This window comes from Zeus faber (genome assembly GCF_960531495.2).
Source record: "Zeus faber genome assembly, chromosome: 8".
In the NCBI taxonomy this organism is placed as follows: Eukaryota; Metazoa; Chordata; class Actinopteri; order Zeiformes; family Zeidae; genus Zeus; species Zeus faber.
Window position 1 is genome coordinate 11,052,666 of NC_137195.1, and position 22,200 is coordinate 11,074,865.

The 22,200-nt window shown below is 42.9% G+C and overlaps 3 protein-coding genes across 4 annotated transcripts in view; all 3 read right to left on the minus strand.

Moving 5' to 3' along the window:
• pals2a (protein associated with LIN7 2, MAGUK p55 family member a) overlaps positions 1 to 6,297 on the minus strand; it is an 11,554-nt gene extending 5,257 nt beyond the window's left edge. The window contains exons 1-6 of one of the 2 annotated variants that reach the window (XM_080006006.1): positions 6,245 to 6,297; positions 3,888 to 3,960; positions 2,500 to 2,618; positions 1,849 to 2,001; positions 551 to 700; positions 60 to 287 (exon numbers count right to left, since the gene is read on the minus strand). In XM_080006006.1, coding sequence (XP_079862132.1) covers positions 60 to 287; positions 551 to 700; positions 1,849 to 2,001; positions 2,500 to 2,616 — 648 coding nt within the window. In that variant the 5' untranslated portion in view covers positions 2,617 to 2,618; positions 3,888 to 3,960; positions 6,245 to 6,297. Of the gene's footprint in view, positions 1 to 59; positions 288 to 550; positions 701 to 1,848; positions 2,002 to 2,499; positions 2,619 to 3,887; positions 3,961 to 5,599; positions 5,658 to 6,244 lie in introns of those variants that run through there. The other variant, XM_080006007.1, reaches the window with a different exon arrangement.
• Positions 6,298 to 11,260: 4,963 nt separating this feature from the next.
• On the minus strand, positions 11,261 to 13,201 carry malsu1 (mitochondrial assembly of ribosomal large subunit 1). Its single transcript, XM_080005498.1, has 4 exons — positions 12,755 to 13,201; positions 12,018 to 12,193; positions 11,840 to 11,921; positions 11,261 to 11,733 (listed from the first exon to the last, which is right to left on the minus strand). Exons 1-4 carry the CDS (start codon positions 13,152 to 13,154, stop codon positions 11,579 to 11,581), a joined length of 813 nt encoding a protein of 270 aa, XP_079861624.1. The 5' UTR covers positions 13,155 to 13,201; the 3' UTR covers positions 11,261 to 11,578.
• A 648-nt stretch (positions 13,202 to 13,849) lies between these two features.
• Positions 13,850 to 17,400, minus strand: smpd5 (sphingomyelin phosphodiesterase 5). Its single transcript, XM_080005816.1, has 7 exons — positions 16,039 to 17,400; positions 15,846 to 15,921; positions 14,988 to 15,128; positions 14,761 to 14,850; positions 14,586 to 14,649; positions 14,293 to 14,452; positions 13,850 to 14,124 (listed from the first exon to the last, which is right to left on the minus strand). The coding sequence occupies exons 1-7, from the start codon at positions 17,191 to 17,193 to the stop codon at positions 14,017 to 14,019; spliced, it is 1,794 nt and encodes a 597-aa protein (XP_079861942.1). The 5' UTR covers positions 17,194 to 17,400; the 3' UTR covers positions 13,850 to 14,016.
• Between the last annotated feature and the right edge of the window lie 4,800 nt (positions 17,401 to 22,200).

Sequence of the window (22,200 nt, forward strand, 5' to 3'; positions counted from 1 at the left end):
GATCGCCGTGTACACTGTATGTACACTGTATTTAGAATCCACCTCTATGGTTGTGGTACCTGCGGCGGTGGCGGCGTCTCCCTGTAGCTGGGCAGCACCTTGAGCGTGACGCTGCCGCTGCAGTCCCGCAGCAGCTCCTGCAGCTCTTTGGGGTCGCCGCTGACCTCCCGGCCGTTGACCTCCCGGATTATGTCACCGGCGTGCAACATACCCTGCCTGTCAATCGCGCTGCCGTGCAGGATCCGTGCGATCACCAGCGCGCCCCGCTCCACCCGAAACGTCACCCCCTGAAAGTGAGCGCCGGACAAGATTATATGAAAAAAAAACAAAAAAAAAACCATTTGCACTTCATAAATCACGGGGTGAGGTCTAGTTCATGGGATCGTTTGCTCCGTTGCTATGACAGAAAGTATACATACAGAGGGGCCCTGCAAGCCATGTAGTTACCCTTTCCTAAAAGACAGGCAGTAAAAACGGAGCCCATAAAGAGCTCACAGCTTAACGGGCATCGCCACGCTTCCCGTCGCCGTGCCGTGGCTGATGGACTCACCAGAGGCTCGCCCACTCGCTTCTGGATGCCAATCATCCTCACAGCATCGGCCGGCATCAGGGATTCGGTCAAGGAGGCTCTGCTGTTCACCGCGTCGATGGGCGTCTCGTAGCACTTTGCAGCCACTTTGTCATGAGTTTCTATCAGCGACTGGGAGAGAAAGAGGAGGGGAGGCGAAAGGGACAAAAACATATAAATAGGTAAAATAACCTCAATTGGGATTTAGAAGAGATCCCCCCCCCCCTTCCAATGAGAAATGCAGCATTTTCAGTCGTTTTGCCTGTTCTTTGCTTGTTGAGCGGCACAGCACGGCGGGGAGGGAATAAACAGGACGTGAAATGATGAAACACAATAAAATCCCGTTTCTCTTCACTGTGACAAGTTAAGACAAAAGCTTTCTTTGATTTGTCAAGTGCAAACAACGTGCTGAGCTAAATGCATTGGCATGTCTGAGAGGAAGCTGCATGAATCTGGAATACAAAGTAGTTGTGTTCTTACCCTGGCAGCGGCAGCAGCAGCGTAGATTTAGTCTGACACTGCAAAATGCATCACACAATCCAAGCATTTACAGAAACACTAGATGACAGGGTCATCTCCACCCAGCTTCACCCCCGTAACTCTGCACGCCATTGGTCAAGTGAAAGCCCCTCCTTCTCCTCCCTCCCTCTCACTGGTGGAGGGCTGAAGAAGGAAGGGCTTCGAGCGGGAAGCCGAGGGGCCAAACAGACACTTGACGAGTAATTAGGGCTTTGACAACCATTCCAAAAGATTAAATCAAGAGGCCATTTACAATGGAGGTTTTTGGTCCGTTTATTTTGAAAAAGCCTAGTTTGTAAATGAATAACTCTGCTGTGCACAGCAGAGTGGTCACAGTTATTACATAATCACCTGATCACAATTATTTGAGCCGATCACAGGCTTTTGTGAAATCATTACAATTCCACAATGTATCGTTACATTCCTCCAAACGTATGCTCGCACCTAAATTTAAGGTGGATTTTAAACCAATGTAAAAAATGTCGCAATAAAAAGAACGTGAATTCGGGGTGTTTCCATCAGTCCGGTTGAAGAATCCAGTCTCCTTGACTTTTTACGCCCCAATCTTCACTGCCATAGGTAGACATGTATCATTCAGTTTGCTTTTATGCTATATTATGATAGTGGCACAACACAAACAAAAAGAAGACACTTCAATTTGTTAATCGTAATTATTTGTACGACAAGTGTCAACTAAAATGTCATTATAGTGACATTATGACATAAAGCCCTGGCACAGGGTAAGGAGCAGCATGTCGTACCAGAAAGTGAGGTTCCTGGAGGATTTTGACTAGCTCGGTAACAGAGGTGTCTTCCTGTGCGATGCCGTTGAGGGAGTCCAGGATCTCCGTCACCAGCTCAATGCTGTTGTCGCGCACTGCCTGCAGCTTGACATCCTCCAGACGCTCATGGGCCTGGACGCACAGACAGAGAAACCGCAGCAGAAAATATTTATCCCCTCATACTGTCAAAGATAAAAAGATGGATAGAAAGACCGCTGCATATTCTATTTAAGAGTTGTGTGTAGGTTTTCCACTCGGTTCAAGTCGACCTTGTAAAGCTGCCTATGACTCCCAGACATTGATGGTAGCTTCTTGGCGTGAGAAATCCTCACGCTTGGTATTTCAATGTTCATGTTATACATAGAAATGCAGCTGTTGAGCAGGCAATAACCAGTTCTTAAACAAGCATCCACAGTATTTAAAGTGACCCAAGCAAATAAAGTTCGGAAGTTTGTCCTTTTGACAAAACCACCATGAACACACGCTAAGTCCAGGTGATACTTGTACGACTAATTGTTTAGAGCTTGAGATTGACGACATAGGCTCAGTGTAAATATTACTATATCAGGTTGCGTGTGTCCGGCTGCAGGACAAAGAGTGAAAGAAGCAGAGTTGATGAGTGTTAACTACCTTGGCCAGAGAGCGGACAATTGGGCTCTCCATGATGCCTCTGAGGAAAATGAAGTCGATGTCTTTCGTTGCCGTCCCTGAGGGCAAGTCTTTAAGGTTTTCGAGTACCTGCTGCATGGCTGCAGGGGAACACATGCAGAACAGGACATGTCAAGCGGCCATTATTGAATATGACTTTGTACTGCTTTGAGAAAAAGAGACTCTTGCCAACAGTTATAAAGTAATTTCACTACCGACAATGAGGAGCCAAAAATATGAGATAATTTAAAATGAAAATGAGACAATAAAAAAACTAAAGAAAAGAAAAGGCGAGACCATAACAGGTGAGAAAAGAAAATTGGGCAAGCAATCAATGAGTAATTCAGAAAAGTTATACCCCCCTAACAAGTAGCCCCCATCACAAATTAAGAATAAAATACACAGATTTGCTTGTCTTTGTTGCACACAAACTGGTAATAAATCTGGAAGGCGTCTTGTTCAAGCTTACCTGAGCCTGACTTAGCATTGGCCACAGTCATGCTTTCTACTACTCAGGTTCGAACAACTGAACCTGTAGGTGAAAAGCCTTTCTGCTCGCTGACTGACAAAAGGCCTGGAGGGCTGAAGAAGGCAAAAAAAGCCCCAAAATATTATATTATAATGTAAATAATATAGTGTGTGTCAAGACTCCCATGCAAGTCATATGTGACAAAGAATTGTGCACTAGAAAATAAGCATCCATGTTATTAAAAAAAAAAAAAAAACGGAGAAACACTGCTATGCCCCTGCGTCTTGGTATGTTTAGCGCTTGTGTTTGTATAGTGAGGGCTTACGAACTAAGTGAATGGCACCGAGGTCCGTTGGAAAACAAAGGATGAGTTTTCTGTCCTTCTGGCTTAAGGTTGTGGCAGGCACACAGATGAGCGGAGGGGGAAAATAAATGTCTAACCACACTGAGTTCTTGGTTCAGTTATATATATATATATATATATATATATATATATATATATATATATATATATATATATATATATATATATATATATATATATCCCCCCCCCCCCCCCCCGCCCCCCCCAATTCCTTGGGGGAGTCACTTGGTAAGTCCCTTGGGTTTTTTTTAATTCTCTCCTGTATTTTGTTTTCAATTTCATTTTTAAACTCTACTTCTGTCATCTCTTTAACCAAACTGTTCTACTGTCCATCCTGTACTTTCATATGTGAAATAAATAAACTAGTACTAAAGTGGTCAAATAGCAGAGCAAAGACAAAGTCACAATTATGCTGATTAGAAAACCTTGACTGAGCAGGTATCGTCAAAAAGGTTTCATATTGTGGTTTATCCTTTTCATGTTGCCATGAAAAAGCAAGGCACAAATATTTTAGGGAGAGAAGAGATAGAAACTCACCAACTGGTAATGAACCAATCCGGAGCAGCAGACGGCCACAGAGCCGAATTCTATGCGACACTCATCTGGTACCCTGGACGACGGAGGAATGAATGAAAATGCTTTGTTTGTTTCTTGCCTTTTTTTTTTTTTGCTTTTGTCATTGCCCCGGCTTTCCCTTTGTGATTGAACAAGACGTCCATGCCACCCATTAGAGTTTAGCACTTTGAAATGAACAAAAGCTGAAAAAAAAAAAATAATAATAATAATAATCTGTATTTGACTACATTTGGTGACCTTACTGAGCTGTGTTTATATGGATTGACAGGAAACACAGCTCGATAGGGATTGCAAGTCTATTTAAAAACAAAAGCTTTTACTAATTTTACAAAATCGAATTCCCACCGCTGAAACAAATGACTGTGATTAGTCGGTATTTGTGAATTCAATCAAATTATATTGAATATATATCCATCCAATATGTTTCTGTTTCCCTGAACTTACTGACTGTAGTTCCTTTGCTTTAGTGGATAGGCCAACTGCAATTTCAAAACAGAGCTTTGTGCAGTTAACTGTGCACCACAAGCACAAAGTCAAGAAGCCACAGCAAACAATTTACCACAATTTTCAGCTCTCATATTTTTAAGACGTGAGAAGAATGCCACTGCACCACACTGCACATTTGCCTTGGGGTTTCATTGTCGTAGTTTACTGCGTACATTGAGGTAAATATATGTCCATGCTGTGATCCTGGATGTGTGACTGATCACATTTTTGGTACTACGGTCACATATTTGTATGCAAATATATGCAACACCGTATTTTTAGCGTTCATATGCACTCTGTTTATAACCCTGTGCACATACAGTATTCATACAGGACACACATTTCTGTGTACACATACGTGCCTCAATTCATGCTGTTAGATTTTCAATTGTTGATAAAAGATTTGACCGGTTTGGGTATTTTGGGAGCTTATCGTACATTGCCATTTTTTTTATTTTTGTATAATACACATATGATCTGTTTTTTATGACTTTAATCTTCTATTGCCTATGGTCTTTTGGCGTGTACTGCTTTCCCAGCCTGGCTCCACGGTGCGGCGTTCAAGTCCCATGGAAGAGGTGGGAACCACCAGCTTCAAACATTGTCTGGAGAACCTGTGGTACGGTGCTGCATTCGAGTCCCATGAAATAGATGGGATTACACGAGCTTCCAGCTTGAAAGTACCACACCAGCCCTCAAGACGTAAATACCGCTGATGGCAGCGAGGCGTGTTAAATCGTTCCAATTACTTCTTGGGTGTTGGTATACACTACAATAAAGTGCCGTCGGCGCGGTGTAACTGTCACATTGCGCTGCCACCGTCACCAATACCGACAATCGCGTGGTGTGTGCATGCGACACGACGAAGCGTCTGACACGTGCGGACACCCCACTATCACAGCGAAGCTCCGAAAAGCGTGAGCGAGCAGCTAAGCACCAGCGAATACACTGAACAGCGCCAAACGGAGAGGTCCTTGTACATGGTTCGCCGTTGCTCAGATGAGCAACGTGAATTATGTGGCTTGGCTAGACAATACCAACTAGCCGGCTCAATGAGCTCGTTTAACGTCAGCTAAAACGGCGGCTAAATTATAACAACGCCCGCAGCGGCGCAGAGTTTATAAACCAACGCTGGATACGATCGAGTAACCTGGTTGGTAGCTCGGTAGCTTGATCCAAAATCTTACCTCGTTTGATGGGTCTACTTGTGCAACATATTACTAAGCGTAGCTAGCTAAGCTAACTAGCCGTTTCAGCTAACACGCTAGTTCGCTGATGAAAGACTCGCGAACGATTCGTTCGTAGCGAACAAATCTTCGCCCGGGAGTCGAGTCACTGGCAAAAACTAACGCGCAATTCACAATAATATTAATTCATATGAATGCAACTTATTTACACTTTAGCATTCCACAAAACAAACAATAGTGACATTTGTGTAGTGTTTTTTTTGGAAGAATGACGCTAAAATATTTTCTGGGATTGGCGGTTCGCAGTCTTCCGCAAAAAAAAACAAAACTTTGACATCATTAAATGATTCATGTGAGAATTCCGCTCAAAACTCAGCTCGGACCCTCGGTCACCTTTCACGGGAAGTTCTCCCGCACGAAACTCGAACGAAGAGTCGTAAAAGTCGAGCGACTCTTTTTACTAAGTGACGCGTCAAGAACCGAGTCCCTAAAAGGGATTCGAGCCTTCCATCACTAGCTCGCCGTGAACTCTAGCGCATCGATAGCATGCGGCGGGGCTACACCTTGCGTTCGCCCCAAAGTCAGTGTATGAACGCGTTCCTAACATGGTACTCGAGAGTTCGGTGTTAATATCTTACACGTTACCGTGGTGTAGCAGTTCAGTTGGCTATGATCCAGTCATGCTTCGATAAATCCCCGGGTCTCCATCAGCGTGGATCCCCTGCGCGGTGGCTCTCTGTTGCCAAGTCAATGAGACCCCCAATGTAAATGACCTTATAAGGACATGTTGTTTTGTATTTATGGACATCGGGGACAGTAGACATTAAATTAGTGCTATCGTTTAATCTGTCTTCCACGTGTGACATTTCATTTAAATGTATTAAGTGCTGCACACTTTGCTTTCTCCAAATTCAATATTAAACACTATTCAAGAATATTATTGGAGTATTCAAGAAAAATCAAGATGCAGCCTTGTCTTGGACAGCTGCCTGAATAGTCATTTCCAGAGAAAAATCCAAATTCACATGAATGCCATTGATAATCTTTAAAGGATAACATCATCTCGGTTAGTAATTACTGATGTTATACACAGATCAGCCACAGCATTGAAACCACCACATATTGTGTAGCTCGCCCTCATGCCGCCAAAACAGCTCTGACCCATCGAGGCATGGACTCCACAAGACCTCTGAAGGTGTCTTGTGGTATCTGGCACCAAGACATTAGCAGATCCTTTAAGTCCTGGGAGGTGGGGCGCCCATGGATCGGGCTTGTTGTTACAACACATCCCACAGATTCTCCATCGCACTGCGCGAAAATGTGATTCATCAGACCAGGCCACCTTCTTCCATTGCTCCATGGTCCAGTTCAGACCCTAACGTTCCCATTGTAGCTGCTTTCAGCGGTGGACAGGGGTCAGCATGGACACTCTGACCGGTCTGCGGCTATGCAGTGCCATACGCAGTAAGCTGTGATACACTGTGTGTTCTGATGCCTTTCTCTTATAGCAGCATTAACCTTTTCAGCAATTTGTGCTTCAGTAGCTCTTCTGTGGGATTGGACCAGACGGGCTAGACTTTACTCCCCACACACATCAATGAGCCATGGGCGCCCATAACCCTGTCGCCGGTTCACCGGTTGTCCTTTCTTAGACCACTTTTAGTAGGTACTAACCACTGCATTCCGGGAGCAACCCACAAGACCTTTCTTTTTGTAGATGCTCTGACCCAGTCGTCTAGCCATCCCAATTTGGTCCTTGTCAAAGTGGCTCAGATCCCTACGCTTGACCATTTTTCCTGCTTCCAACACATTAACTTCAAGAACTGACTGTTCACTTGCTGCCTAATATATCCCACCCCTTGACAGGTGCCATTGGAACCGGATGATAAATGTTATTTACTTCACCTGTCAGTGGTTTAAATGTTGTGGCTGATCGGTGTATAATATATACTTAGTCATACTGATTGCATTGTCTTTTCTTTACAGTATGTTTAGTAATCCATCATTTATAAAGAACAGAAACCAAGCATCATCTCACCACTCTTGAATTTCACTTCCTAGAATAAATACCCAAAAGCTTGGAGCTAAAAGAAGAACAACATTTTTTTTATCAAGTACACGTGGTGTCACAAGTATCTAGGTCACTTGAGGGGATTACCCTCCTTAAACACTTATCAAACAAGGTCTTAACCATCAAAGATTAACAATGATTCACTGGTATTGTCCCTTGTTGTAGTGCAAATATATACACCATACCACATGCACTACTGTATAAGCAGCATTTGCCCATTTGAGTTATTTAAACATTTCCACAACTCTCATAATCAACAGAGGCCAGTAAATCACAACTTGTAAGATTTAGTGCTAGGTTGCCCTAGGGTGTCCCATGTGTGCCAGTTAAAGCAGTAACAAGAAAATACAAATTGAAAAATGTACCAGGCTAGAATAATTTGCATTATTACAGATGATACGTATGAAAGTATTTTTCTCAGCAGTTTATTCCATGTAACATAGGTTTTAAGCAATGCATATTGGAGCAGTTTGTAGGAATAAGTGTTTTTTCACCAGTTTATTCCATGTAACATAGGTTTTAAGCAAAACATATTGTAGCAGTTTGTAGGAACATCGGTTCACCGTACTGGCATCCCTTCATACCTACAATAGACAGAAAATGCATTTAAGGCACTTTAAGGGGTTTTAAAAAAACAAGCTAGAATTGAATAGAATACAAATATGTAGATAGTACTTAATGGTGTCAACTACATGAAAACAGTTAATGTACGTACCTGCCAAAAGTGGATCTTGGAATGGTCTCTGTGCTCTCTTTCACAAATAGGTCTGACAATACAGCACCTGGTCTTGATCTTTTCCCATATCTTGCATATAAAGAATCAGGTCGAGAGGGAAACAGTAATGCTGTAATTTTTGTATTGACCACTGCCTTCTGAATCTGCATATATTAAACTTAGATGGAATATAAAGATTACCTCACCTTTGTCTTGCGATGACATTGATGTAGTGCCTTAGTGCAGAGTAATATTTTGCCAGCTCCTCAGGTGGTGCATCTTTCCTTGGATTTCCAGGCTTGGATGGATACGCAGCTATACCAGTGTGAAGACCAGTGAGAAAGCTTAGAGCCAGGATGCCCAGACACAGCATAGCATTTGGGCTTGTCCTGCATTGCAGATAAAATGTGTGGGAGAAAAGAAAAATTGCATAGTACAAAACACATATATATTTTTAAATAAAGTACATCTGGAATATCTCAGAATTTAAGCCAGTGCCACTCTATTTTTGAAATAATGTCACCCATTATTCATTAAACACTAAATATGTAAAAGCTATAATTACTTCCTCGCTCGAAAAATAGATGAGGAATACAAACTTCACGTACATCATAACTGAAAACTTTGAAGCACAGCCACCTGTACCCTTTTGCACCCTTCTGTTGAATTTGCCTGTTTTTATAATGTCTGGTGGCTGGGGGAGGTGGTGGTCGGGGGAGAGGCCATTTCCTTTACTTTTAAGGAAGACTTCAAAAAGGTCCCCTTACTCATTTATTAGACTACACCGAGACTTGTACGGAAAAAAAAGGCAACACACAACAAGAAAAATACATAACACAGAGAATAGTCTTACTGTTTAGCTTTTGTATTGTTCTGTTATAATCACTTGCTATGATCACTACATTTGTTATTATTTACGTTACTTGTTGATGCAGATTTTGCACCGTTACGCACGTTTTGAATTCATTGGTTACTTTTTCCTATGTGTTGTATCATTGTATATGTAGATGTTGCCAGTCTGAACCAACTGAAGAAGTTGAATATATGCTCTTTGTGGAAGAAAATATATCTCATTATTTAAAACGTGTGTACAGGCATAATACTGTAGTTTAATTCTATATAAAGTGTTCTATATTTATTTAAAAGGGCTTAATTTTAAAATTCTTAATTTATGTACTCAATCTGGTCCAAATAAATATTTTTTAATTACTTTTCGGTAGAAGGTAAACATTCAATTTTAAGCAAATGTTGCATCACCAAACAGGGAAAACCCCCTCTCCTTTTCTTTTAATGGTCTAAAGCCATTTCTTGCACAGCATATCTAGGCTCTAGATTATAATGAAATGGAATTAATTCAAACTATGTGTAGCTGACCCCAATTTTATACAGTATACATCTACTGCAATGTCACTAGACATGTAATTTCTCTCTGATTGTACCTACACAAACAACTTTGGACAAACCAAATAGGTCCAAATCACACAAAGGCAAGGAAAGTGCTTGGCCGAGAACAAAACTATCAACTGTCAATTCCAGATGATAGAGGGCACAGGGTGTTACAGAAGCTTTCAGACCTTTAATGGTTGAAGAACATTTAATGGCATCTATTTTGTTCAAAACGATGTCCCAGAAGAAATGTGACGGGAGGCTGGTGCTGCCATTTCGCATGACAGTGAAATGAGGATTGAACCCAGGAAGGGTGCACAAAGAAACGAAAGAGGACGAGGCCCGTAACCTTTTATGTCTTAACACAACGAAATGTTCAAAGTAATATAAAATGCTCCCCTGCAAAAAGTAACGTATAGTAAGTAAAGTATATTCCTGTACATGTGCTGCACTTATGCAGTTGACTGTCTGCTCAATTTTAAACTACATTTGCATAAAAAAAACACAGAAAGCATAAAAACAAAACTGTTTCATGTCCTGCAGATACCTTATGAGGTCCAAACCTTTTGGGAAGTGGATTTGATTGTCACAACCACATTCAAAATCGTATTAATCTCATTCTCTATTCAAAATGTAAGTCATAGATTCGATACTGGAGATTATCAAAACCTCAAGAACCGCTGACGAACTGATTGTAATATACAATGTACGGGTCATGAGACCATTAGTATTTAAGTTTTTTTATTTTTTTGCTTTTCCCTCTATTTAAGCAGTTGTTGTATCTTCTTTATTCTTTTTTGTGTAGCTTGGATGTTGGCATTAATTTCAATTTACAGTAATTGTCACAGTTGATAACAGTTTAACATTGTTTCAGAAGAGGGAGACGGTGGCTGATGATTCGGCCTGAAAAAGTGATACTTGCAGAAACATGTATTACTGAAGACCTTACCTTTTAAAGATCATCCCCTATTCTGATGAAAAGTGGTGTGTAATCAAAAAAAAAAAGTGTCCCAACTTATATCCCAAAAACCAACTACCAATTGATAAAAGTAGCTAGATTACATATTTTTAAGAACATTAAAGCTTGGTCACTACATCACTCTGGTGAAGAAGACAATATTTTCTTGTGACATTTAAACTGCACAGTAAACCAAATACTACTAGCTAGCGTGGAGACTGTAAATATTCAGAAATATTAATGCATCATATAGAATTAGAGCACTGTCGATGTACAATACTAGTTAAATTGTTGATATTTATTGTTGATCAGTTTAAGGTCTACTTGCAGAAAGAAGAGGGGGTAGACAGAGATGGCATTAATAAAAAAAATATATATATACATTTCATACATGATATTACATTTTGTAGGTTAATCATTAATTTACATTTTAAAAAGCTCACCTTTGTTATGATTTTTTAATCTCTGAAAATTCTCAATCTCAAATCTATGAGCTACGAATTGATCACTCAAGAACCGGTAAACCACTGACACATGGTAAACAGATTTGAATCAAAAAAAAAAAAAAAAAAAGTTTATTCAGTAAAACATGATTGAATAAGATGTATTGCGTTCCAATACAACAAAGAACATATTTTTTTGGAAAAGCAATCTCACCCTCACGCCTTCCAGTGTAACATTTTCAGATTCAGGCAATCCAAAACCACTTTCAAGCACTGCTGTTTCCATTCACAGGATATCTTGACTGGAGAGATGTTTGGGAAATAAGCGATCACGTCTGTTTTTATTGTCCTTTGCCTTTGTCCCTTCTGAATTTCCCTCCGGGGATTCATAAAGTGTTATCTTATCTTACTTTGTGACCTCAACACCGTATATGAAGTCTTCTGGCAGTGTTTCAGCCGGGATGCTCCTTAACTGCTCATCATAGGAGCGGAGAGTCCACAGCTTCTCCAGTTCGTACACCTCTCTGGTCTCTGGCAGCATGAAATGAACTACCATACTCCCTGAAGAGGAAGGGAGATGTGTTAACGCATATCATGATGACCCAGTGTATGCTCGCACCGTGCAATGCACATATGCTGGAACACATAAATAAAAACATTAGCACACCGAAATCAATGCACATCCAGTCTTCTCCGTCCTTCCCTTCAATCTTGACATTTGGGTCGCCATCTTTCTTCATAAATTTGTACTGGGGAAAAAAGAGAAGGCAGGCGAAAGTCCCTCAAAACATGCGGTCCAATGTCAACAAGCAAAATTCATTTGAGTCTGTCAAAATAATAATTACCACTTTGATGACGTAATGAGCCATCGCACGGAGATGTCTTGGCGAGATGCCACTAACAATAACAAAGTATTCAGCGTATTTGATCTCCTCCGGTACTTTTATGACACAGATGTCGACTGCATTTTCCTGACGGAGTACAGACACCATCACATCGATTGTAAACCCATTGTCGAATCCTGTAGAAATATAATGTAGATATGAGTATTGTATGTAAGTGTGAATGTAAGATTAGATTCAACTAATTGTCATTGCACAGAGTACAGGTGCTGAAGCAGCGAAATGCTATTTCTCTACATTTTACCACCCTAGTAAGTGACGTAGCCAGGAGCAATGGGCTGCGATGGAGCGGTGCCGGAGGAGCAGTTAGGGGCTAAGGCGTCTTGCTCAAAGAAACATCAGCACGCCACACACACACACACACACACACATATATATATACACACATACAAAAAAAGTTTATGAAAGTTAAGACTGACTTTTGGATCCCCTCTCTGTAATTCAATAAAGTTTTGCAGGTCATAGGCATTTGGTCCTTGATGATTGTATTAACTGTCATTAGAACAGTTTCCTTTATGTCAGGTACCAAGGTAAGTGATAAGGAACTGGAGTCAATCTGACTATTACTCTTTTACGGACATGGAGGTTAATAAAAACGGGGGGGGGGGGCGCTGTTTGGGAGGCTCTCGTAACAGTGAATGAAATGTATAAATATGTGACGTCAGAAATATGCGACTTACGTTGACTCTCTAACGTTTCACCCTCGCCACTGTCCCCCGTGTGCATCTCCAGTCCTCCCCCTTGGAGGCCACCGGGTGGGCCCCTGTCCCCCGTGTGTATCTCCAGTCCTCCCCCTTGGAGGCCACCGGGTGGGCACCTGTCCCCCGTGTGCATCTCCAGTCCTCCCCCTTGGAGGCCACCGGCTGAGCCAATGGCGGATCCTGCTGAAAAGTCCCTTTTGGTGACAGTGCGGGGCCACGACCTCACGTTTGTTGTGAACGGTCGCGGCCGAAGCGCGACGTCGTACGGATTTCTGAGCGGGACCAAGCGGACATCGCTCACAACGCTCCCGCGTTCTCGTAGAGCCCGCGTCGCGACGATCGACGACGCGAGGCGCCTGCACCCCTCGATGAGACGCATGGCTTCTGATTCACCTCGGACATCGCCTCCACCCGTTTGTTGCCGACGGGTCCAGAACCCGGAAGTAAAAACGGCCCCTCCAACTGTGATTGGCTAAGGGGCTTACCTGTCTCCTTCTGCATTACTCCCACCTGCCGGACTGGAGTGTGGCGCAGTTGATTTGGCAGGGAGAAAAAAAAAATAAAACAAATATAGCGATAGTGACAAATAACTTATAGACTTTATATGCATATATAAAAAATATTATTTATATTATATTTACCAGTTTCTTTCAAAAAGTTGATAATGTAACCACATAATGTTTGCTGACCTTCCAAGAAGAGCGAATGATATGTTCCGAGCTTTTGATTGATTACTCTGCTTCATAAAAGAAACCTCACTATGGGTCTGTTTAGGATCTGAAATGAGTGTCACAGTAAATAACTTTTATCTGAAAAATGACATATACCGAAATACGGATCGGTTACTTACATAATATATAAACATTAATAAGTAAAATGCATTCATACCACTGGATGTGCACACAGAACTGACTGAAACAATTTCATTTCTTGCGTTGTAACAGTGTGCTTGAAAACATTAAGAAAGATTCAACAGTTGACTTTGTTTTATTCCAGAGTCATCATGAAATGTGATATAAAGAATTATATAAAAATAACCTATTTCACAATAACTATAAAAAACAAACATGCCCCTAGGCCTAATAGGCCCACATAAAAAGGTAAAAAAAAAAAAAGGTATATAAATACTCAACTTGAGTATAGAGAATCAGCATCATTGTTACAAGTTACATTCTTGTAATTTACATTCTTGTAATTGTAATTCATTTTGGTCCCTTTTAATGTGATGCCATGATCAGCCCTCATTCAGCAGCAGAGTCAGAGCCCATAATGACGCTCAGTCGCAGGCCCACGGGGATGTGGTCTGTAAGACCAGCAAGCTGGGTGACGAAAGTAAACTCCTCCACTTCCTAAATGGAGACAAGGACAATTTTGAATTTAAATGTGGTACAGCACTTCTTGAAAGGGGCAGAATTTATGTTTTAAGCCTTTTTCCAGTGGCGATAATTACACTGGGTGTTGCTACATAATAGTAACTACTACGGAAAAAGGAAGATAGGAATCCTCGGGATACCAACCGTTTTGAAATGCTTTGCAATGGAGCTCTGGCGGAACAGGATGTAGTCAATCCGACGTCCTACCCAAGGCTGTCCGGACTCGGGGTAAACCAGAGGTAAGCCATTTGCGGCCACAGGGGGAGAGATAAACTGCTTCCTCAGCTCCTCTTTCTCCAAAGTTCTGCAAAAAAAAGAGAACGTGGACCTCCAAATTATTTTTCATGTACAGATGTTGAGTGAATAATTCTGCTTACCGCTTATCAATGGTTCTGTGTTATGAATTAGACCGCAAATAAATTGCAAAGTAAGGGGACCTTTGTAGATTTTCCGGTGTCCGAACGTCATCTTCATACAGCGTTGGCTGCTCCATTAGAGTCCCTATTCAACCAAAGCAGGGAAATCCATGATAGACGCTAAAATAACAAAGCCAACCTTTCAGTTATCAGAATATACAGAGTGCAGTGTTGGTGAGGGGGACATAGTACTTACCAATCACCCAGGGTTTCTCATCACCTGGTCCTGCCCGGCAAGGGTCATTGTAGTCCTCAAAAATACAGTGATTCTGTTCCAAATGGTCATCTAGGGAGATGGATTTGGAAGATGGGCATAAGAATTTTGTTCACATAAACAAAGAAAACAAAACATTTTTTACCTCTGTGCTTAGTCTCATTCTCACACACACGCACACACACGCACACACGCATACACACACATACCAGGTGAGCAGTTGTCAAAGTTGAAATCTCCACAAAGCACGTCAAAAACAACCACCTCATTGGGCTGTTTGTTGGCAGCTTGAAACTCTCCGATCCACTTGGTTATCATGTCCAACTGCTCACAGCGGATTTCCCCATCACCTGTCGGCAGAATTCAGAGAATACCACAGTGATTATCACAAATAAGTTGAACCCTGTGATGCCGTATTATTTTCAGTTTTTAGTGCAAGAAGGATAAAATGTGATGTCTGCAAGTGTAATGTTGTCCTTTGGACAAATGAATTGTTAATGCATTTAGGTCCGCGTATTTTGCACATTGACAGATATGAAAAAAGACATCTACATATCTAGAGGGACAGGTGTGGAAAAGAAGAACTGGAAGTCCTCAAAATATTTAAATTTGCCTGAGTTTAGACAGTGTGCACGCATCTCTGCTTTGTTTGCACATTGACAGACTTATCAAGTCCAAATTTTGGCACATCGATCAATAAAGATCAATTAATAAAAGATCAATAAAGTACTTATCTTATCTGACATTACACATTCAAATATTTAAAAAGGCAGTATTTGTGTGTAAATGGCCTGATGTACTGTCTGTACCTTATACTGATTCTAAACATGCTCTGAATACATATTTACATAACAGTGTCCTACGTTAGGTATGGGCTTCATCAGTTTATGATTAGTGTGCATATACTGTGACCAACCAAACCAACCAAATGGTAGAAACCAACCAATACACTTTGAGATGTACTTTGTTTTGCAAACATGTGTAGGCAGATACTCACGAACTGATGGATCCTTTCATAATTATTGAGACTTTATTTAACCATCAAAAATTAATAAAAGTTCACTTGCCCTCCGGTGCATGAAGATGTGTGCAGTTGAAATAGCCGACCACCGTCTCCTGTTTCTGATTTTGTCCGATTAGCACCTGAGAACAATCACATTATTAAAATTGTATTAAATGCACATTATACGATGACGGACTGCATAATTACAATAATAGCAGATATTTTCCTGTGATCAATTGTGTTAAAAACAGAGGTACCTTCGCAGAGAGCAGGCCTTTGGCAGCCAGCGCGTCCTCACCCCGGCTGTTGGGAAAGCAGTGGTACTGGGCTTCCACCACTGGGAAGCGGCTGGCCAGGAACAGGCCGCTGTTGAAGAACTTGAAGGAGGAACAGCAGCCTGGCGTCTGACAAGCGTAAACACCTACATCATACAGTATGTGACCGTACAGGGGTCGGAGGGCGTTTTTGAGTTTCTGTGCCGCCCTCTTATCGAACACCTCCTCCAGGCACAGCATGTCCACGTTGGCGGGAAACAGAGACGAGACATCCCACGGCGTATCGTCCCTCTGGCCCAGACCCTGGGAGCGCAGAAGCCGGGGGGCGCTCCTCTGACTCGTCCGACCCTGCGGGCTGGAGTTCTGGTTCGTGTTGAAGAGGGTCTTCGGGGGCGACCCGGTCAGAGGCTCCTCGCAGGTGTCGTCGCAGGACACGTCGAGCACGCGGCTATTTGAGTTGGATGCCGAAGCCTCCGCTTTCGCCGCGTCCCCCCCATCAGACCTGTCGATCGCAGAGGGTCTTGCCTGTCTGTCGGTGGCCCCGTATGTGGAGGCGTGAACGGTGTGGAAGTGGCTGCTGGAAGCGCTCATGGTGCCACAGCTGCTGGGGGAGTCGACGAAGATGCGGATGTCGGGCCGGCTCACGCCCTGCGCAATGTGCCGGCCGATTACAGCCGCCCGGCGCTGCGTGTGCCCGAGGTTATTGAAGCGGGCCAGGCTGTCGGGCAGCAGACAGAGGTTCGCCGTCGCAAAGCCAAACGAGGCCTTTCCTCCCTCGAAGCTCCGCCTCGTCTCCTTCGCCGGCGAGGGCCGGTTCTCGACGTGGTAGGAAAAGGGTCTGCGGCAGGCTTGAAGCGGCGCCCAGAGGAAAAACCCCAGCAGGGCCAGGGGAGCCGCAGCGAGGAAGAGGAGGAAAAAAGTGACGGCGCCGAAGAAGACTCTGAGGGGGTTCAAGTAGCATTCCTGCTCCAGCCGCTGGGTTTTCTCCAGAGTGGTGGACATGCAGACGGCGATGAGGCGGTCCAGGAACCAGAAGCAGGGCAGGATGAGCGCCCAGCCCACAGCGTGGAGGCAGTCCACAAGTCCGTTGGGGAACGGAGACAAGCGTGGGGCCATCTCTCCTTCCTTCTTTCTCATGCACCAATGTGGATGACTGGCATCAAAATTTGCAGTCACATAATAAAAAATAATAATAATACAATAAAAAGTCTCTCTCCCAGGATTCTAGAGAAATCTAAAACAAGTGAAATAAATCAAGACGTTATTGTAGTTAGGAGAAGTCTCCCTGCATCAATTCCCACATTGACTGTGTCTATTGAACCCAGCACGGTGTCGGTGTGTGGTTCTCACTGGAAGCGTCAAGATCAGGCGGCAAATCTATTGGCGTCTCTCCCGCGGATAATCCAGCTGCCACCATCTGTGCAGCGCCGCTAATCGCCGGCGATGGTGAAGTACTATAAAAAGCCTGTCAACCACGTTTCTGTTTACTACGCCACCGTGACGGCGCCGCTCGTTCGACTCGGCGCGGGGATCCCCATCCTCGACATCCATTCACACCACACAACGCACGATTGATGGACATTGGCGTTACGTTACATTCGCCATTTGTTGACGTGACACTCGGATCGGAGTAACAACACACTCGTCGTCGCTCACCCGGAATCTTCCCTCGCTTACCCCTACATCGAACGAACGAAGCGAATGAAAACGAAAACGATTCTTTTTTTCACCGAGTGACTCGTCAGGAGCCGCGTCCGAAAAAGATTCGAATCCTCCATCGCGACACGCGCGTCGCACAACCCGGAAATCCGTGTCAACCGTCGCATTAGCGCTGCGCATGCGCAGTGGCAGTAATTACTGTACAACTAACCTAGTTACTCGCCCAAGCGCTTAGCCGCCGCTAAGCGGGAAGTGGGACACTCCGCTTGTCCTAACAAGCAGGCTTGTTGCCTACACGTCTCCCTCGTTAAACTGTCAAATATTATCTGGGAGTGTTTGCGCGAGATTTCGCCAAACAACAGACCTTTGTCGCCGCTTCCCAGCCACCGGCTGCTCCCTGCCCCGCTGGCACCTCAGTTAAGCCACGCCCCCAACGTACGACGTCACAGCCAAAGGGCTCGGCACAGTGTCTCACCTGGGCCAAGGTATGACGACAGTACGATATGACAGGTCAGAGGTCACGATAACAGTCACCCACCCATGACGTCATTTTTGATTATCCACTTCACGGGGTCCATTTAAAACGACTGAAATTGTAGCCTCGTAACGATGTTAACACATAACAGGTTCCATTCTGTACATACACATACGTTACATCATAAAGTAACGTAAGGTTTATGATTATAGCAACCTGTTGCGTGCTAAAATAGAGAATAAAGTGAATATATTCTCCTGATTGTATATGAGATACCTTATGCCAGCTGTCCTGGGGGGGGGGGGGGGGCCTGGACCCAGTGCAGGTGGTGGGAGAAAGGAGGATGATGGCTAAGCTGTCATCCATGATGGAGAACGAATCCCACCCCATGCATGACACTCTGATGGCACTGTAGAGCTCCTTCAGCGATAGGCTGCTTCACCCGAAGTGTGGGAAGGAGCGCTATGGCAGGTCCTTCCTTCCTGCGGCTGTCAGACTGTATAACCAACAATGCAGCCAGTAGACCACACACACACACACACACACACACACACAACTGTGAAAAAAATCCAAGTGCAATTTTTTTATATATTAAAAAAAAGAAAAAGAAAGTGCAATCCCTGATGTGCAATGTGTCAAGATATGTGCAATACACTTAGTACTCTGGTTCCTATTTATGGTGATTTTTTTTAAATGTTTCTATATATTTTATATTGTTTATAGTGTGTACTTGATATGCTCTCTATTTTCTGCTGTCCCCTTTTTGCTGCTGGAACGATGTAAATTTCGGCGTTGTGGGACTAATAAAGGTTTATCTTATCTTATCTTATCTTATGTATTTGAGATAAATCCTGTGGGCTTTTTTTCATACAGTATATCTTGTATACTATTTAAGTTTTAAGTAAGTTTGTTTTTTTCCTTCGGGACACACACATGCAAGGTGTAAAATTGAGAAACAACACAGCGTGGATTTTTAAAAAGACGCATCCACCATTTATTTGACATTTCTACCAGCGAACAACCAATGGCCTGACGGATCCAGTGTCTTCAGGCGCTGAGGTGTCATCTACCAGAGGAAAAGGGTCTCTCTGTCCTTGCTGGCCATGAAGGAGAGGCATCTGAGCAGGACGAGCACGTCCTTCAGCAGCTTCTCCGGAGCCGTGTGGAGGATGACCTCCCTCAACACATCCGGGTCGTTGTAGCCCATCTCCTCAATCGTTCCGGTGTCGGGCCTGTGCTTCATCACGCCGTAGGTGTTGATGATGAATTCGGCGAAGGCGGCGTGGAGTTCGGCGTTGTAGCCGAGGTGGTTCAGCCTCTCCATCAGCTCGGCAAACCTCTGAGAAAGAGCGCTCCGATAGCCCTCATCCGCCGTCCCCGTCAACGGGTGCGTGCTGACCTGGCGGACAACCGCGGAAAAACAAGGGTTCGTCACTCTCCTTTATTTTTTATATATATATATTTTTTTTTTTTCGTAAAACCCTCAGTGAGGCCGTACTGAGACGGAAGCAAATCTGACGCCTTCTCGGCAATGGCGATGATTATTGTAGTATTATCGTGGGATCAAAAGAGAATACGATGTGTAATAGTTACTTGGCTTACTTCAGCAAAGGTTCTTCCCTTTTTCTGAAAGGGTGCCTTTATTAATGGCCACAGAAGGAGAAAATAAGAAAAACTCCTTCAAATGAACTGCCATTCAGTTAAATCAGTGGTAGTAGTACTACTACTAGTATAATATAGTGCTATTATCCTTATTATATTGTTATTATTATTAGTATTTTTGGCCATTATTACCGTTATATTCACCACCATACTGCTATCTCAGTGGACTATAGGTACTATATATAATACACTTGTTATACGCCTATTTACTATACCAGCATATTTACTAGTACTATCATATACATCGTAGTTTTGTACTACTTGTACTTCATTACTTGTGCTTATTTGTGATTATTACAAATTAGCATAGTCAGCTGTTCATGTCTCTCGGCAGTCAGAAGAAGTCAGTAGGCCTGCACCTCTTGACCAAACCAAGTGTAATCCACTTTGATCCATCCAAAATAATAATAATAATAAAACACAGGTGAGAGAATGCTGACCTCTGTGATCTTTTTTTGTACATTGAGAACAGTGAAACCGTAGAATCGCCGCTGGCTCTGGAACACGTGGGCTAGGATTCTCTTCTCCAGCTGGAAGGCGACCTCCCCGATCAGCCTCCCCGGTTCTCAAGTACGTTGAAGGAATGAAACAAAGGGATAAAAAAACAACAACAACATTGTATTCATTCCCATGACGGGTTCCACCCATCGTCACGTCAGTGTGATGCCGTGTGTTCGCGGCCAACCTCTGATCTTTCGACGGAGGGTTTCATATCCCCGTTCGGCTTCCACGTTGAGGGGCGACGAGGTTTTGTGAGCGTGTTTCAAGTTGGGCTGCTGCAAGTCTCTCCTGAACTTGCTCTCGTCCAGGATGTCTTGGAACAGAACGCTCGTTTTTCTCGCTGAAGACAGGCGACCTGGATGGTCAGTTGCAATAATCCAAACACACCGATCCACATTAGTGTTGTCTCTGTGTGGGTCACCGCTTCCAAAACGACGTGCTTTATGTCAACGCTGACAATCCAAGGGCAAACGTTTGTGGAACCCTTCTATTTGAAAAAGACGGATAAACAATCGCTAAGGAAGGGTCCGACATAACCCTTCCTTAGCGATTGTTTATAACAATAACAATGCAAAAGATATTGGATTCAATTAAAGTCACTTTTCATTTGGAAAAACACATATTTATATCATTTATATGTTTAGATTAATGTGGCCTATTTCGTTCATTGTATATGTATATGTATGTGACAAATAAGCTCTTGAACTTGAACTTGAACTTGAACTTGAACTTGGATTTGTTGTTCTATCGTTGTGACTGAATCGCCTCCTTCATATTTTCTTTACAGTGTTTATGACGCCAGATCCCAGCGTTTGGATTTGTATCCTTGGCTTTGCACCAAGTGACACTTTAAACAGGATTTATGTCGTTTTGAACTCTGACCTCTAAAAAATGCAGGTGTAACTGCTTCACCCGTGGACGCATTAGGTGCAATTATACGAAAGAAACTGGGACATGAGTATTATGTGTATTTAAAACATCTCATTTTTTTAATGTGATATGTAACCACAATTTCTTATCTAATAAAAACAATTTAAAATGTCAGCTGGATCTAAGTAACAGATCCCCTTTATCGATATATGTATGAATCCAAATTTGATGTACATGATTTTAAATGTACATTGATGTACTGCTATTTGGCGGTACAGTTTAACAGAAGAAAAGTTCACTCACCCCCTGCCTCCTCCAGAAAAATACTGTTGTTGCCGCAGATCTTGGATTTCAGTTCAATGTTTTCCTTCACGATGCTGAACATCAGCTTCAAGTCCCCATTCTCCTGTTTGAGTCGCTTGTTCTCCAAGCTCAAAGTGGCATTAACTTGCTCGAGATCCATTCTTTCCTCTCCCAGTCCGACTGCGAGCTACAGTTCGGCTTCACGCACTGGTGCCACGAGTGCACGAGAATATCGCCTGATGTAAGAATAATGCCTAATAGAATTAAAAATAAAACACGCATAACACACCTAGTGGCATCAACTGTCACCATGCTTGCATTCTAATGAATCGATCTATTGCGCCATGTAGAAATTACATAGTACAAAGACTCTTCTATCTAATCTATCTTCAGAATTTCTAAAACAAAAAGGAGATCTTATTCCAAAACACTTAAAAATGATAGCATTGTGTCAATAGATTTTCTTTTCTGAAGACCCACTACACTTGGACCCATCTCATCTCTACCTCCTCAGGTCTCCAGCCCTACTTTATTATTTTTGTTTTAATGTATCTCAAGGCCCTCTTATCTCTATCCCTCTTTAGTAAAAAAAAAAAGGTTATCCTCTAATTCTACTGATGTTGCTTATTCCTAGAGGTTTCGCTTACTGTGACTGTGATATACAGTTGGTTGGC

Bases quoted from the DNA above. Each gene is read 5' to 3' on its own strand.
- malsu1 (XM_080005498.1), bottom strand. From the start codon at position 13,154: ATGCGTCTCATCGAGGGGTGCAGGCGCCTCGCGTCGTCGATCGTCGCG. The intron at 11,922-12,017 runs GTAATTATTATT...TTTTTTCCCCAG, and splicing joins CTCATTACGTCATCAAAGTG to TACAAATTTATGAAGAAAGA. The intron at 11,734-11,839 runs GTGTGCTAATGT...CTTCCTCTTCAG, and splicing joins CTGGATGTGCATTGATTTCG to GGAGTATGGTAGTTCATTTC.
- smpd5 (XM_080005816.1), bottom strand. From the start codon at position 17,193: ATGAGAAAGAAGGAAGGAGAGATGGCCCCACGCTTGTCTCCGTTCCCC. The intron at 15,922-16,038 runs GTACCTCTGTTT...GATTGTTCTCAG, and splicing joins AAGGCCTGCTCTCTGCGAAG to GTGCTAATCGGACAAAATCA. The intron at 14,125-14,292 runs GTTGGTATCCCG...GTCTCCATTTAG, and splicing joins TTGCAAAGCATTTCAAAACG to GAAGTGGAGGAGTTTACTTT.